We start from the raw sequence: 16,810 nt of genomic DNA, 5'->3' as shown, positions 1-16,810 counted from the left end.
TACCTTTGAATTTGAAGGTGATTTGTATTAATCAAGAAATGTGCTGAATGAAGACACTGAATGATGACTGTTCAATATTCAGTATGTAGCTGTAACAGTCAACATCTCTTGTGATCATTAATTATGTCTGTCACTCTTACTTTCCAGTTGGATAGCATTGAGAAGCGCCTGGTGGAGATGAAGAAGGACCTTGGCCTCCTACCTCCAGAGGAGACTCCTCCCCCTTCAGATATGCAGGTTGGACAGTCACACACCCTGCCCAGGAAGCGCAGCGTGCCCTCCACACCCCCTCTCCTTCGCCCGTTCGCCAAGAATGACAGGGGCCGCAGCAAGAAGAAAGAGGACAAGGCAAGCCGCACGCGATCGAAAAGCGTGCCGCGACAGCTGTTTGAAAATGCCTGGAGGTCGCCCTCACTTGGCAGGAAAAAGGACAAGACACCGATGCGCCCCACCACACCCATCGAAATTTACTCGGACCATGAAGGAGACACTAGTCCCGCAGTGGCGCAAAAAGAAGGGGCAATAATCATCCATCACAGTCAGTCCAGGACACCTGTGTGCTATGAAACGTCTTTGCAGTCAATGGCTACGTTGGACATTAATCACCATGGTAGCGATGCAGGCTCTTTCCAGGATGACAGCAGCACGCACTCTGGTGGCAGCTCTCGCAGTCAACCAGAGGGTTACATGTCCCACTCAAGGACTAGTGTAGATCATAGTAATGTGAACCACATATTGCAGACAAGACAGACAAATTTCTCAACGTCTTTGGGCGACGTTAGTGCAGTGGGACCAAATAAGTCGAGTCAAAAAAGTTCGCCTCGCAGAGGAAAACCCCCCATCCAAAAGCGAATAGACAGAGGTCCTCCTCCTCCGTACAACTCTCCTGCAAAGTTAAGGTCACTATCTCAGTCAGGACGGTACTATGAATCACCAGAGGATACTCTGGGCAGAGCAGACATTGATGCACCAAGGTTACGCCAGCACGCATCGTCCATGCATGATTTACAGTATGCCTTACAAGGGAACAACCTGCCAGCGCTTAGTGACGATGAACTAGAATACCATCAACAACCCACATCGCTGAGCCAACCACCATCCCCGAAGAAACATGCCTCGCTTGGGAACCTGGCTATGAAGTCCAGCAGTCTCCCCGGCAGTGACTTTGATGAGAGCGACTCACTGAACTCTGAATTGCATCGAAGCAAGTATCGCATGCATCAGTACCACAAGTACTCCAGCGTGGATTCTGCCCCCAGGCACAGGGACATGCCCAGCAGTTACTACGCCCAGAAGAGCTCCAGTAGGCAACGGAATGGCTCTGGCGATGGCCACATGTCTCAGGAGAGGAACTTTGCTAGTCTTGAAAGGCCACAGAGGAATTATGAGAGAAACTATGCCAGTCTTGACAGGACGAGCCGGACCCGCCGAGAGCGGGACCGACGCCCGTCTGGCGACATCCTCTCACAGGACTCAACATATTACAGTCTGGATCGACGCAATCCTCATGGGGCGGAAGACCACCACACCTCCAACGACTCTAGCTACTCAAGCATGGACAGGCCCATGCATAAACCACCGCTCCCCAGCGGCAGCATCGATGACATCTCCATGTCGTCGAGGCGACGGCACAACTCCTTCTCCTCGCAGCGCTCGACAAGCAGCTATTCCTCTCAGGGCTCCTCCAGCATGTCCAACAACCAGACGCCCCACCCCCGGACCCCTCTCCACCACACGTCCAGCAACAGCAGCGGCCGGCAGTCCGAGTACTCTGTCTACACCTCGCTGGCCTCCCTCTCACCTTCCACCTCCTTCTCCAGCAATGGGGCCAGCTCCTCCTCCCACAACAGCACCTACCATGAGCCCCAGCCAGCCAACATGTACACCACCTCAACTCCCACTCACCTGCAGCCCAGGGTCCAGCACTCTTATGGGACCAGCATCGCTGTCAGCAAGGCACACTACACACCGGCCCAGCCTATGACATGTGAGCCCGTTTCCAGGGCAAACAGGCCTTCCCAGACCAGCAACAGGTGAGACCAGACACATGCATGTTTCTTCAAACATAATCATAGCATTGTTGCACATTGTTTGTAGAAGTGATTGCAAGTATTAGTTGTAGGGGTGATAACTTTGTATACTTTTACAGCCTTACATATGGAACAGAGGTAAATAGCTGGTTGCAGGCTGACGGTGATTAAGTTATCACATTATACATGGTGTAGTTGGATATAAAATGTACATTGTATCACAAGGCCACTATTCATTTGGATAATTTCGGGTGTTTATCATCATAAATTAATGTTTTCATTGTCATTGTATCTAGTGGGTTCGTGGTTTAGCAAGTTTACCAAAACTGACTTCCCAGCATGGACAAATAATTTGTGTATCGACATAGGGGAATCTTTGGAAAACCTAATCCTACAATGTTGTACAGGAAAAAAAAAAAAAAAATCTCTTGTAGCTTTGCTTGAAATGAGGGCATGTGATGCACAACAGGTATATGTGACCAGGTAAAAGAACAGCATTGTGAAAACCCTCCAAGAGAATGTTTCCTTCAATAGTTTATAGGATGGGCCAGTACATACTGTGATATGAAACATTACATCAACCATGTACTCTACCCACTAGCCGTGAGAATGGCAGCTGTGTTATAATGAGATGATGTCCACAATAAGCTAATGAATTCAGAGCTCATGAGGAAAAGCCCAACAAGACATGCCTTATTAGAATGCATAGAGTAGGTTATAGATGTATAGTGTATGGATAAAAAGGATAATGGATTTTTGATTGATGATGATTTGAAAGTTCTTCATTACCATGCAATATTGTTTTTATTGCTACTTACATGTATGAGTATGATATACAATGTACATGTATTATATAAATCATTGATTGTACTTTCCTTGGCTTCTAAATACTTCAATGCCATGGTTTGCACCCACAAAGTAGAACAGTAATTCTTCTTAACTGTTAACGAAAAAAAAAAAATGGAAGAAAATTCATCATCAGTAATCATCCCACTAAACTCATACTGTTTGAGTGCCTAACCCTTCCATCACTAACAATATCACACATATATATTATATATTACTGACAGGAGTATGGCTGCCTGCTTCTTGCAAAGTACCCAAGTTGGGAAAAGCAAGCAAATGAACTTAACTGACATGTTATACATATACATATACATAAAGTAACCCCAGGATGGCTGCATTAACACTAAAGGATTCTGAAGTAGCTTGATGGAGTGAAGATGAAGATTGTACAATGCATTTGCCAGTTCTTGCTTTGAATATATCTCTTTGCACGCTCCTTGCCAGCCTGTGTTACTTGTAACCTGATGCCACATGACTTGATAAATGTCAGCACAGATGACATGTAATGGTACTTTAATAGGAATCATGGGATATGAGCACACCTTTATGCAGGCTGCTTCAAGACTGTTAACCCACTGAGGAAGGTTTGATTTTGCTATAACACACATTTCCCATAGACACCTGCCTGTGTATTCTGGGGACTTGTCTTCGATGGGTTTTGGACATTAGGCCCCTATCATGTAGAATATGCACATTTTTTGCTTCTTCTTTATTTCTTATTTTTGTGTGTAATATGTTAGGGCAATCGGTATTTTTCTGTAACTTGGAGAAGGTGATGTGCAGACCAGAGCAAAAAGCTTTTATTACCTACAAAAAATATAAAGGACCTTCTCATGGTTCAGCCTTGCATTAAATGGGTAGTGTCTGGGTAGATATCTGGAATCCAGCTCTTTTCTACACTTTAGTGCACCCAGTCCTGCTGTTGTGGCTGCTGTTGTGGTGGTTGGGGCGATATATCACAACCTTTTGTGCTACCTGTGGAAAGAGAAAGTAACTTTAATATGGGGATGGCTGTAGACACCTTCAATAGGAAAGACGACTTTCCTTGAGTTTCACTGAAAAGTCTCATGTGTGATGATGACTCTTCTTTGATTGATTGATTGATTGACTTTATTTCATCATGGATAAGTGCCTGCTTTAAGCTGTTAGCTGGTTTTCAGCAAGGCTGTGAACATTAATACAAAGTGTGTGTTTACAAACAGAGTAGCAACAAATACAATTTAATCAGAAATGTGACCTTTAAGTCAGAGTTACTTCAAGCTCTTTAAAGCTCTTTAAAGCTTGTAGTCTCCTACCTCATGTGCATAAAACCTGGAGAGCTTTCATAATTAGCCTTGAAAGGTAAAATGTTCAAAGGCCTCATGAATGTCTGTGTATTCTTAGATTTTTTTTTTTAACACATGAAATTGCAATAAACCTGTAAGATATTTTGTATAGTAGTGTGCTCACAACAATTTTCTTTCAAGAAAATTGGGCCTTTCGTAAGGTGTGTTGAGGGCATGGAACTGTGTTACCATTACATGAAATAAAGATAATGAATGCAAGTGAGCAGACAAGGTGTTCATTCTCAGTGAAATGAATTCATACGCTCTTTGGGTACCAGCCTAATGATCCATTTGTTTTTGCCACTAGGTATGGTGATGGTGTGAAGCTATGTATTGTAGGGATTGTATTCGAAGATAGACAAAAGAACATTTATAAGGTACATTTTGTTGTTATGTATTGGAATAATGAGATGCAGTATGCAAAGAAATGTACAATTCTACTTCAGTTATAAGATGTTTATCCATATATTCATAATGTGTTTAGAGCAAGTAATCAAAGTCTCAGGAGAGAACAACAAAGACAAACAAAATATTTGAGGAAGCATTCTGTGGGCAACCTCAGAGCATGAAGTTTGGATGTAGAGAAATCAAGAATAAACCATGAAGATCTGTGAGGCTAGTTTGATACATACATGGGGGGGGGGGGGGGGAGTGGTCTTGCACCATACCACCTCCTGCATTTGTGTCTAAGACTTTAACTCTCAGAGATAATGGCCATCATACTTGTAGGAGACTGTTTACAATGTAGCAATGTACATGTAGATATGCTTTCAGGCATGTTGCAAGTTATTCTTTAGTATATTTTTATTATTGTTTTTTTTTTTTTTTTGGTAAAGCCTTGCTACTTTAGTGTATGTGGTTTGTGTTGTTGCATGTTGCACTGTTCATTGATTAGAGTCTTGTCTTGGATAGTATGGTTTCTGTTGTTGCTGTTCCATAGCTGTCAGTGTTTTATTAGTGTGACAGTGTCGCATGTTGTCAATTGAATGTCCAAAGCATGTCAATATTGTAAACCTGTTGCGTGATCTGCTGTGTTAGCGTGAGTTCATCCACTCTTGAAGTAGAATCATTCGCATGCAGCAGCTTGCAACCATTTTCCCCAAATATTTTTTGAAGGATGAAGGAAGAGAGAAAAAAAAAAATCATTCCATCCACATGCCTCTATATGTACATCAAGTTCTCTTGAATTGATCATCTTGCAACCTTTGCTGTAGAAAGGAAATCAATTACAGCTCCGTGCACCCTTTCCTCAACCCTAAACCTAACAAGGCATGTCTCATCCTCCTAGTTCAGCTCTTCACCTCCACATTCCTCCTCCTCCTCCTCCTCCTCCTCCCTTCTTACCTTCCTTCACTCTGTCCATCCTTCCCCTGATGTCAGTCTCCTGGCGAACACTGACTCTTGCCTTCCTCCATTCACGATCCACTCTTATAGAAGATAGCCCCGCCTCAGCGGCCTGGATGCATGCAGATACCTCACAGAGCTCCACAGAGTAAGACCCTCATTTCCCAATCTTTATGATTTAAATTGGTCAATTAATTGATTCTTTAGTCCTATAAGTATTCTTTTGGGTTGGGTTTCAGTTCTTATTCCCTCCAGATTTATTTTACTTTCTTTTTGCATTTTTTTTTCTGTGCTTTGCTTTGCTCAGTTTCTGTATTCTTATTTTACATTTCGTTGCAGCGTGTTGTTCTGTTGATGTAGTGGACAAGTTTAATCTGTTACCATCACATAATGATGGCCTATTGTGTACGCTTTGTTATGTTGTCATGGCTGTTTTATGTATTGTTTTTGGACACTTACGATACACATGATTACACAAGTCATAGGATAGACATGTGTCAATCCAGTTTGATTTATAGTTGGGATGCATTATGGTGTTACAACATTCTTTCGTTATGTAGCCTCATCAAATCCTCATGTTTTACCCCATCAGATAGATTTCACTTGAGGACAGTGTAAAAAGAAAAAAAAAAAGGAAGAAAGTAGCACCTGCACACTCTGTTATGATAAATAACATAGAAATAAGCAGGGTTTTGAATGGAATGGTACATGTATTACTTTCATCCGCCCTTCAAAACTAAAGTACAAGCAAGTGAAGACATCAGTGACGCAGACGTGAAAGTGTTATGTATTGATAAAAATAATGCATATACCATTTGCCCGAGGAAACGGTCAATATGTTAAAGCAAGCAGCAAATTTGGAATCCATCTTGAGTGACATGTGAAACGGTGACGTAAAGTGAGTGTATCTGGGGCATGTCAAAAATGGGCCAAGGCCTTAGCGATGGATGGGGCTTGTTGGGGCATGTCAAGCACACCTGAAAGAATTGAAACATCTTGTCTAGACGTGCTGAAAGCTCTTTAGAGAAAAGTCCATTCAGACAAAGGGACGGAATCAATATAGTTGAGGGAAAATGCAAGGGGATAGGGGAAGGGGGGGGGGGGCAGGAATCACAGATTCACATGCATTTGGGACGGTCATTTCCTGCACACCTAATTGATTACTTTCCTCCGGAATTAGGAATGGGTAAGAAAGGAGTCCTTACTCACCCCGGTGACCGAAACCTTGAGAATGAATTCTGTGTGTCACTGCTTGCCCTGGGGGGAGGCATCATCAACATCGCCTGGTTTTAACATTTCCTTTGAATGATGTGGGAAAGGATGCTCCCCCACTGCTCATCATATGACTTATGCCCAACTTTGCATCAAGTTTTTTTTAAAAACTCCATTATGTGCAACATTTTGTTGTTCTGCCATATCTAGGCATAGGTTGTGAATGGAAACTCTTACTTGTGGCCATTTTAAGTGTGTGTGTTGGGGGGGGGGGGGTACAAATTCCGATAACTTTAATTTGACAACCAGAGTCTGTAATATTTTGTAAGTTGTGAGAGGAATTTCAAACGTGCATATAATTGCGCAATGACATAATATGTTTTATTCTGAATTTTTATTATGAATGATGCAAGATAAGAGACTCTGTTAAATTTGAAACATTTAACTGATTCAAATTTATGTTGATAACAATTTGAAGCAAAGAGGTTTGTCTAAAAGTATATGTTGTTTGTTTGTTTTTTTGGTCAAAAATTTGTGTCGACTGATGATTCAAACTGAATTCAATTAATGGAAATGAAACTGTGCTGATCTACCGTCATTTGAGTGGTAGGATCATTCAACATCTGCTGATGCTAAACATCCAACAGCCCTCATATTTCAAGCTTTTGAAAGTACCTGCATTCATCTCACATTCATTGAGCAAATCAGTCACCACCATTCATTTCCCCAAGATATCATTTGCATAAAAAAAAAGGGGGGGGGGAAGAAGCTTCATCAATCCTGATGCTTTGCATGAGAGAGAGAGAGAGAGAAGGATTGCCAAAGAGAAGGATGATCTTTTTTTCGGCTTCTCAGGATCACCACGTAACATGGTGTCGTGCAGAAGTGATGATAGTTTACGTGGAGCGGAGATGACCTGCCATAGCTATACTATTCTATGTGATGCTGTGTGAGAGGGGCAATGATAATGATGAAGAGGATAACATTATGACAGTGACAATGACACTGCTGCTGCAGCTGCTGCTGATGGATGCCCATGAAATGATGATGATGATGGTCATGATGATTGATGATGATGATGGTGGTGAGTGATGGATGATGACAAAATAATTGATTACGATGATGATTAGGATGATGATGATGACAATGATAATGGTGATGATTATGATGATGATGATGATGATGATGATGATGATGATGATGACGATGATGACGATGATGGTGATGGCAATTGATGATGACGATTATATCAGGAACACTGGTGAAGGAGGGCAAGTGACGACAAGACCAGCTGCTGCTTGGAAAATAATAGAGATGATTTCTGTGATGGTGGTGATGATGATGATGATAGCTCTGATGTGGCTGATACTGGGGGGGGGGGGGGGGTGATATTCTGAGGGAAATTATGCTGTTGGTATAGGAGTTGATTATGTTAACTTTACAATAGTAATTATCATTAAGACAATCGGTGTACGATTTAAGAGTGACAATATTAGCTACCTCAAGTTTCATGACATTTGTGGTTATGCATTTTACAATGTCAAAAGAATTCAGTATCAACAAAAGTGTGTGGGATACCCAATGTAGAACTATCGGTATGTGATATGAATAGTATTGGTGCATTATCATCATCTACTCGGGTTGTTTTCGATTCTAGTAATCTGGTTATCTAACTTGAGCCACAATATGTAACCACCAGAAGAGATCTAACCTTGGACATCAAGACAGCTTAAACTTCAATGCATGTAGATCAGCAGAGTGCAAAAAGTGACATGCACAATATGAATATGTGAATACAAGGATATAAGAGCATGTCTATGCAGTCAAAAGTTTACTACACATTGCCAGTTTACCTGAAACTATTGTTCAAGTTAATGCAGTTTCTAAAGTTAAGACAAGATCAGACGGCATGTTATTTTATGTCTATTCTGAATGGGACTATCTGATGTCAACACGAATATGAAGACCCTGTTGATAAAATCTGATATCTTCAAACTGTAAATTTACTGATTTTGGGCCCTGTGGCATAAAACTTTAAGATCAAATATAAGTCTCCAAAAATCAAATTTAAGGCTGAAATATCAAACATAAAGTTGTTTGATAATTCTGTGTCACAGAAAGAGTTGTTTGGTGAATCAGACATAATTATGTTTATGTATAGATTAAAATTGAGCCTAAAATCAAGCATATAAATAGTTTGCATCAATTCCACAGCATCAACTTGTATAAAAAGCTATGACACACTTCATATTGAACATAAAATCAAACACAACTTGCTTTTGGCCAATCAGAATCAAGGAAGGGGATGGGAGGGGAGGGGAGGTGATATATTCATTGGCTCAAAGTCAAACATGTTAAGTCAGTTTGATTTATTGACTTAATTGTGCAATGCGATTTATGTGATCCCAAGTTACAATTTATGTTTGTTTTACCTCTTATTTACACTTGTAGAAAATAAATAAATAAAAATAAAATCTCACTAGATAAGTTCTTTCTGTCCCTTAGGAACCTGCCCCGCTCCTACACCCCTTGCATAGAAGATGGCTCCTACCAGGGAGACGCCGGCGAATCACTCGCAGACGAATGCAATGATGAGATGTTGTCCTGGCTGGATGACCAGGAGGGCGTCCAGAAGGAAGGCACGCTTGTATGACAGCGCTGTAGAACTCTTTAAGAGAGGGAGAAAGCAGCTCTTGTATTCTAGGTAGGCCTGGTTCACTTTTTTTTATTCTATGTATGTGCCTTCTGTATGTAAGACTTCAACTGTAAAACCAGAAATTTTCGCGTGCATGAATCTTTTGTGAGTTTTACAAGGAACCAAGATTGGCAAAAGTAAAATGTATGCAAAAGTTCTTGTCAACACAATGCATTGAATGCCAGTGGCAATTTGCAAAAGTTTCATGACGCGAAAAAGGCCATTGGCTCCAAATCGCAAAAGTTTCATACCGGGAATATTTCTGGTTTTACAGATCTCCATACTCTTTGTGTTGTTTTTTGAAGGGGATATTGAAGTATGACATTAAAGCTATTTCCATATTGCTGCTGTATATTTACTTTCTCTCTCTTCATCTATATACATGTTTTTATCTCTATCTCAGTCTTTATCTCTCTCTCTTGTAAAATTAGTAAACGCCATGTGTTGAAATGGAAATCAGCATATGCGACATTGTCACATTAGCAATCAGTGCTGTATATTCAGCTTAACCCGTTGAGGACGGTTTGATTTTGCTACAACACGCATTTCCCATAGACACTTGCCCGAGTATACTCGGGACTCGTCCTCAACGGGTTAATGTCTGAGTGGCAATACAATTTCACAAGCCAAAGAAGGGTTATCAGAGATTTTGTAAAGTCACAAATTACTGCGTAACAAGCTTTTATTGTGTCAACAACCCTGCCGTGCAGATCATCAAATCACATATCCCAAGTTCTGCTTGACTCAGTGGCATCCAAACTATAGTAAAGTATGACAATAGCAGCAAAATGATATTGGCCAAATGTGCCGCATATCGTGGGAAAACGTTCACTACACCAACCAGGATGTGTGACGAAAGGATGAGTAGATCGTATGTCTCATTTACCTTTGGTCACATAGAATACTTAATCTCAGGAGGGAAAACAAAAACAAAATGAAAAAAAAAAATGCTGTGAAGAAGTATATCTTTGTGGGGTATTCACCAAGGTATCTAGTGCTCAGGTTTGCCTTTGTGAAGTTTTACCCTGCCCTTTTTGTTTCTTTTGGCTAAAAACAGTGCACATACAAATTTCTGCTGGAGTAAGACCACATTTTCAGATTTTCATCATATGAATTGATTGTGTCTTATCATGTTGTTGTGCACCTCTTCAGGAAAATGAAACAATGGACATTTTTCCTTTCCTTCCTGTAACTATATTCCACAGTGACAAAAGACAGTCAAGAAATATCTCCTCTAAAGGCAGTATATCATGTTCGTAAATATTGAAAAGCTACAACCTCTTCAATATACTGTGTACATCATGTATTTTGCAAGCATATTTGGCGACTTGCGACTCATAAGATAAATTTGCCAATAGTTGAATTCACAATCAAGAATCAGAGCAATACAGTGAGAAATAAAAGTGTCATTCCTTCTCAAGAGAAATGTTTCTGATATTATAAACTTTGAGATGACAAACATTGCATTTCTGTTTTAAAGGGATGGTATAGTACTGGTTGGGATGAGGAAGCAATTTTAAGTTTTTGGGAGATATTTAGAAACCACTCTATGAAATGTTAAAGAGCATACAATTCTAAGAGGAATTCAAAGTTTATTTGATGAAAATTGGTTTTGAAATGGCTGAGATATTAAAAAGCAAAGTAAAACACAGTTATCCGTATAAAAGGTAGGTCCCACCATTTAGTAGGATTGCTTGATTTTGGATATTTCAGTCATTTCAAAACCAATTTCCATAAAATAAACTTTGCTTAGAACTGTATGTTCTTTCATATTTCAGAAGAGAATTCTTGTTATCTCAAATCATCATAAAAAATGTTGGAAACATAAATGTTCTATTTCAACCAAAACTGTACCATCCCTTTTAAGTGAAGCAGTAAGATTTAGTTCTTATGGAAATATCAGTTGACTCACAGTATTTAAAGGGATCGTATAGTTTTGGTTGAGACGTAATTTCAGGTTTCTAACATTTTTTTTGTGAGATAATGAGAAACTTCTTATGAAACATGAAAGAGCATGTAATTCTATGAGGAATTTGACGTTTATTTGATGAAAATTGGTTATGAAATGGCTGAGATATCCAAAAAAGTGTGGGACCCACACTTTATTACGATCGCTTTGTTTTTGGATGTTTCAGTCATTCCAAACCCGACTTTCATCAAATAAACTTTGAATTCCTCTTAAAATGGTATGCTCTGTACTATATCATAGGTGTTTTTCTTGGTATCTCGCAAAAAGTTAAAAGCCCAATTCTCATCTCCACCAATGCTGTACTATCCCTTTAAAGGCTCCTTGAAATATATTGCATATACAGTAAGCAAGAAAGTAGTGTTTCTTCATGCCCATTCCACCAAACTGAGTGTGATTCACTGGAGTTTGGAAAGATGGTTGATGATTCTTTGCTCTATCTTCTGCTCCTCCCCCCCCCCCCCTTCCGACGACAGGTTTAAAGCGTACTTCTCACATACCAAAGGATGATGCAATCAAGGCAATCAGCTGGAAGCCACCATCTTGTCTTGCCTCTAATTCGTCGCCAGTGGGCTCCATCTCATCAAATTAAGAGTAGAATGTCACGAGGACAATTTTTGTTGCATTTGTGATCGAAGCTGCCAAATTGACGCTGTCCTGCCATCTTGTCTCTGGTTTGCCGGATTTCTTCGTGTGTCATCATGTTCTGTACGGAACCATCTTCTATGCTGTGGATCGCGGAGGATATATGTATATTTTTTTGTTTTGTTTTAAAAGGTTGCATTCTTTTTCAGAGTGCATTTTTGTATGACATTTGACTCTCCTGAGCTCATGTTATGTATTATTATGCTTTGATGGTAAACTGTCTCTCTTCAGTAATTATGAGTACAAACCTAATATGATTAGCAAAACAATATGTCCAGTACCTTCCCCCCCCCCCCCCCCACTGCCCTGAAAATTAAAGACAATCAACATGGTGAAATATTGTGAAAGATAAGAGCTGTGCTGTGTGTGGATACTGTATATCACATTATCAGGCACCAAAATATTAACAGCAGAGTGGGCTTGCAAAATACTTTCTCTTTTTTTACAGTTCTTATCTCTTTTCTACAGTTGGGAATTGAGCACACAAGATGCTGGTAATAAAGTCAAGCTATCCCCAACGATGTAGTTACCCTATGGTGATGCGCAAAAATCACAGTCTGTCATCACTTCATTTCTTACATATGTGTCTCTTGTACTGTCATTGGCCAGACAAAATTGTGGTCTCAATTCAGGAGGGTACATCAGATATTCAAGATGTGTGAATTAATACTGCCTGTAATAACTGTTACAGTATTGAGAATGTCAAATGTCAAAAGTTTAGTTTAAGCCTAAATTTGTTTTTGCTTTTATGAGAGATTATACCTCAGGGGTAGTTAAATGCAGCATTCTTTCAGAGGGAAAGGAAAATGAAGCAAGGGTGTTAGTATAAAATATGGAAAGCAAGACTACACACAGACACAGACACAGACACACAGGAAAATTGTGATTGTGAGTGTGATCTTGTGTTCAAATTTTACTATTTCGCAAGCAATGCCCCATTCCACTAACAACACTGGTTACCTTGTGGCCCCATTTTTTTGTTTTATTTTTTTTTTATGTGTGTGTGTGTGTGTGTGTGTGTGTGTGTGCTTTGGTTTGACACCACCAATTTCAAGTTAACAACTCTTTTTTTTTTCAAGTATATTATTTGCCTTGATCACAACATTACTTACATTGTATCAATTTCATTGTTTATTATATGATTAGTGGTGCTTTGTTGTTGTTGTTGTTGTTTTCAACAGGATGTAGCAGCTTTTAGTACCTCAATGGCACACAAAGTTGCACAAATGTTTCCATGGTCATGAAATAATCTTATTTCTTGATACATCCAAAGAATGACAACAACAAAACCTCACTGATGTGTATGCTATCTGAGAGTTCCTGTCAGATAGCATGGTCTGGTTACATTGCTTTGATTTTTTTTTTCCAGTCATAATGCAAGACCATTATATGATTCAATAAATCGCTTTTGTTAAAAAAAAAAAAAAAAAAAGTTTGTGAGGGAATGTATATGAGAGGTGGCACATTTGCTCTTATCTGTTACCCAATGCATTTGACATAGTGAATTCAGCGGGGATATAATATGATGCGTGGAGGTGTAAACTGTGCAGGTTTTCACTCCCAGGAATGTCCGTCCATCTGCCATTGATGCTATGACACGGGCAGAATGGAATGCTCTGTGATGGAAGAGGCACAGTTGCCAATTTGCATTCTCACCTTGTCCTTTAATAAGCTGTGATAACTAACACTTAGCACTAAGAGCCAAACGCTGAACAGTATTCACTGGCCAGATTATTCTATGAGGAGAAATAGCGTAATTTCACAGATTTCTTATTTGTATCTTCTCTTTTTGTTTCAATCCTCATTTTCTCCTTGTAATATTTTCAGATTAGTATATAGTGTACAGGAATTTTTTTAATGTCAAAAGTCTATATTTATATGTGTATAAAGTTTGTATTGTCCGTATGATTGTGAGCAGTATACGTATATAACAGAACTAGAATTGAGTGCTGTATCTGAAATGCACTATTTTCAGGAATTGTGATTAAAACCAAGTAGCACCAAAGCTTTTTTTTTCTTCTCATAACTCAAATGTCATCTGAAGTCGAAGTAAGTGCACACACTCAAAGAAAAATAACTGTGGTTTTAATCTCCTTTTTTCCTGAAAGTCTTATGCTAATTTTAGATTTTACTTCTTGACTGATGTACTGTGCAAGTGACAGAAAGTGTGAATCTACTTTAATAAAGGGGGATTTTCTGAATAACAAAGACCCTTTGAATTTCATGTTACTGTAACTTCATTCCTACATGTATGGAATGTATACACCTTTGTCTCACAGAGTTTGATGTTTAAGAAAAAAAAAATCAATTTCCGAAGCTAAATCAGTCTTTAAGATGCAATCATTATGACTTATACATTTGTAGCTGTGAAATCATGACGAGTGCATCTCAATTATCAGTCGGGAAATATTCATGACGTACTGGTATGTTCACATTGAGCAGTAGGTGAGGTGAGTAGTATATGTAGTAGTCCCTGACAGTTGTTTGTGAATACTAACGAGGGACAACTGACAAAATCTGTTTCTCACAATTCCAGGTAACAATTTGTAATCAGCAAGATAAAGATACTTCATAGATATCTACAGATGTCTTATATTAGAATGTACTGGTGCATAGGTTCACATGAAGTTGCTGAATATGTAGGGATATATGTACCTTTTGTTAAGTAGGCAGACTACGCCTCGTTATGTAATGTTGCACTCCGGATTATGATCCCGATACGTCTTGACAGTGATGCACTGAGTAGCCTTACTATAATGTACTCTGCAGTCTGTCTGTTGTTTCCTGAAGCTCCAGCCAAAGATGATAGGTCATACAAGAATGATGTTTAACAAGTTTGGCTTGAACTTCATCCCTATTCTGTGTTGTTGTTCTTTCTTCCTTCTTTTTTCAGAAATGGATGTACTGTTTGCTTTACACTGTGTGCATTCTGAAGGTGCTTCTAAAGACTTGTTATGATTAAGCTACATGTAACTTCCTCTTTGCCTACAGATACTGATGTCTGAATATCAAAATTTACACCATGTATTGACCATAAATTGAATGGTGTAAGCTAATATGCAATTTGTCAGTATATCAAGCTACAGAGGTTTGTGTTCGTGTGTGTGTGTGTGTGTGGATATAGGCCTGTCACGATGTTCTTGATATGAGGGCTACACTCCTTTAAAGTCTGAAGTAGGTAGAAGGTTTAGAAGAAAGTATGAGTATCAACCAACATACATAAAGTGACAAAGCTTGCCATATTAGATCAGCATGGAATCCCCTATCCTTTCCCCTTTTCTTATTACACTTAAAGCTCTCACAGCCATGCCTTTCTAACAGCAATAAAAGACAAGAAAAATGGTGTCTTGATTTACAAAGTTACCATTCCATAATCCATTTTATGATTGTGCTACACAGAAGAAAATGAGTTCTGTACAGTTCATGCTGCAAGAGAAGAGATTTTATTCATTTGAAGTTGTTCAGCTTTTCTTTTGACATTGCTGAAAGCGAGGTTTTAACTATCATACCATTATTATTATATATATGTATGGATGAGGTCAACTTTGCTTGTGAAAAGATTTGTTTTGAGTCTGTTTTGAGTTTTTTTATGGCAGAGTTGACTCTGTGTTTTTCATGGCTGCCACAGCAATGTAAATCATGTTTCAAAATATTAGCAGGACTAATGTTTGAAACTGCTTTCTTGAAATAACAACTCTGTATCACATTGCAACTAATTAGCTAATATGCAGTGTATATTCATGATTTCAGTGTTATTGACCCCTCCTACATAGAGGACATTAGCGGATGGCAGAAATTTAGGTAGTGCCCCCAGTGATTTCGCTGTCTTGTGCTTAACATGTTTTCAATCGCTGCCTGCTGTCTAACATATAAAACTGTCTGGAGGGATGCCAGATGATCTACTTTTAATGCATCACAGCACTTGTGCCATTTTCAAATGTACTCGTGTGACACTTGAAGCATACAAACGCTAATAGTTTTCTGAGTATTTAGTGCACTTTGCATGAACTTCAGTGACAACTGTCAACTTGCTCATAGGTGTATTAGTGAGTTCCCGCTTTGTTGCTAATATCTTCCTCTTACTATTCATAGATGACGCAAATTGAAGTACGGGATGCATATAGGAAGAGAACAATGTTGTTATGTCTGGCATGGACCCAGCTGGCCTAGATGGGAAGGTGATAGTAATTTAGCTATTTTTGTTTTGCTCCACACGTACAAGTACTGGCACCCTTCCACTGGCATGCTCATTTCTCTTTCTTTACATGAAAACAAATTTTGGCAGTCTGAAGCACTTGTATCATCTACCCATTTTATGTGCATCCTCTCACAGCCACATGTTTTGAAACTGTATGGACACCCAAAGCAGATGTAAACAAAGGTGGAAATTGTTCTGAGCTTAATATATCTTTGTGCAATATCAGTATAACTTTGATAAGAAAAGGAATGGAGAACATAAATAATGAAATACAAAATATGTGTGTTTTCTTTTTTTAATTCATGACTTGGTAGAGAAATTATTAGATTCATTACTATTCACCATTTGGAAGTAGGAAAGCTGTCAGCTTGTTCATCGTCTGATTGTGTTATTCAAAGTGATGAGCATTTTATGCTGTTTTTAATTTTGACTGATGTAATGTTTGAAGTTTTGATGCTTTTTTATATTAATTCTTGAAGTCTGAAAAGTTCTGTCATTGTCATTGTACAGCATACAGCTAACTTATAATAACCGTCTTTTCTTTTTGTG

At 39.1% G+C, this 16,810-nt stretch overlaps 1 protein-coding gene across 1 annotated transcript in view; it reads left to right on the top strand.

Moving 5' to 3' along the window:
- LOC140241201 (uncharacterized) overlaps positions 1-12,343 on the top strand; it is a 141,403-nt gene extending 129,060 nt beyond the window's left edge. Inside the window, 5 exon segments of the mRNA XM_072320960.1 lie at positions 148-2,033; positions 5,582-5,621; positions 5,623-5,693; positions 9,263-9,461; positions 11,895-12,343. Coding sequence (XP_072177061.1) covers positions 148-2,033; positions 5,582-5,621; positions 5,623-5,693; positions 9,263-9,410 — 2,145 coding nt within the window. The 3' untranslated portion in view covers positions 9,411-9,461; positions 11,895-12,343.
- The last annotated feature ends 4,467 nt before the right edge of the window (positions 12,344-16,810 follow it).

This window comes from Diadema setosum, chromosome 2, assembly GCF_964275005.1.
Source record: "Diadema setosum chromosome 2, eeDiaSeto1, whole genome shotgun sequence".
Classification (NCBI taxonomy): Eukaryota; Metazoa; Echinodermata; class Echinoidea; order Diadematoida; family Diadematidae; genus Diadema; species Diadema setosum.
This window is presented reverse-complemented; position numbering and strand designations above follow the sequence as displayed.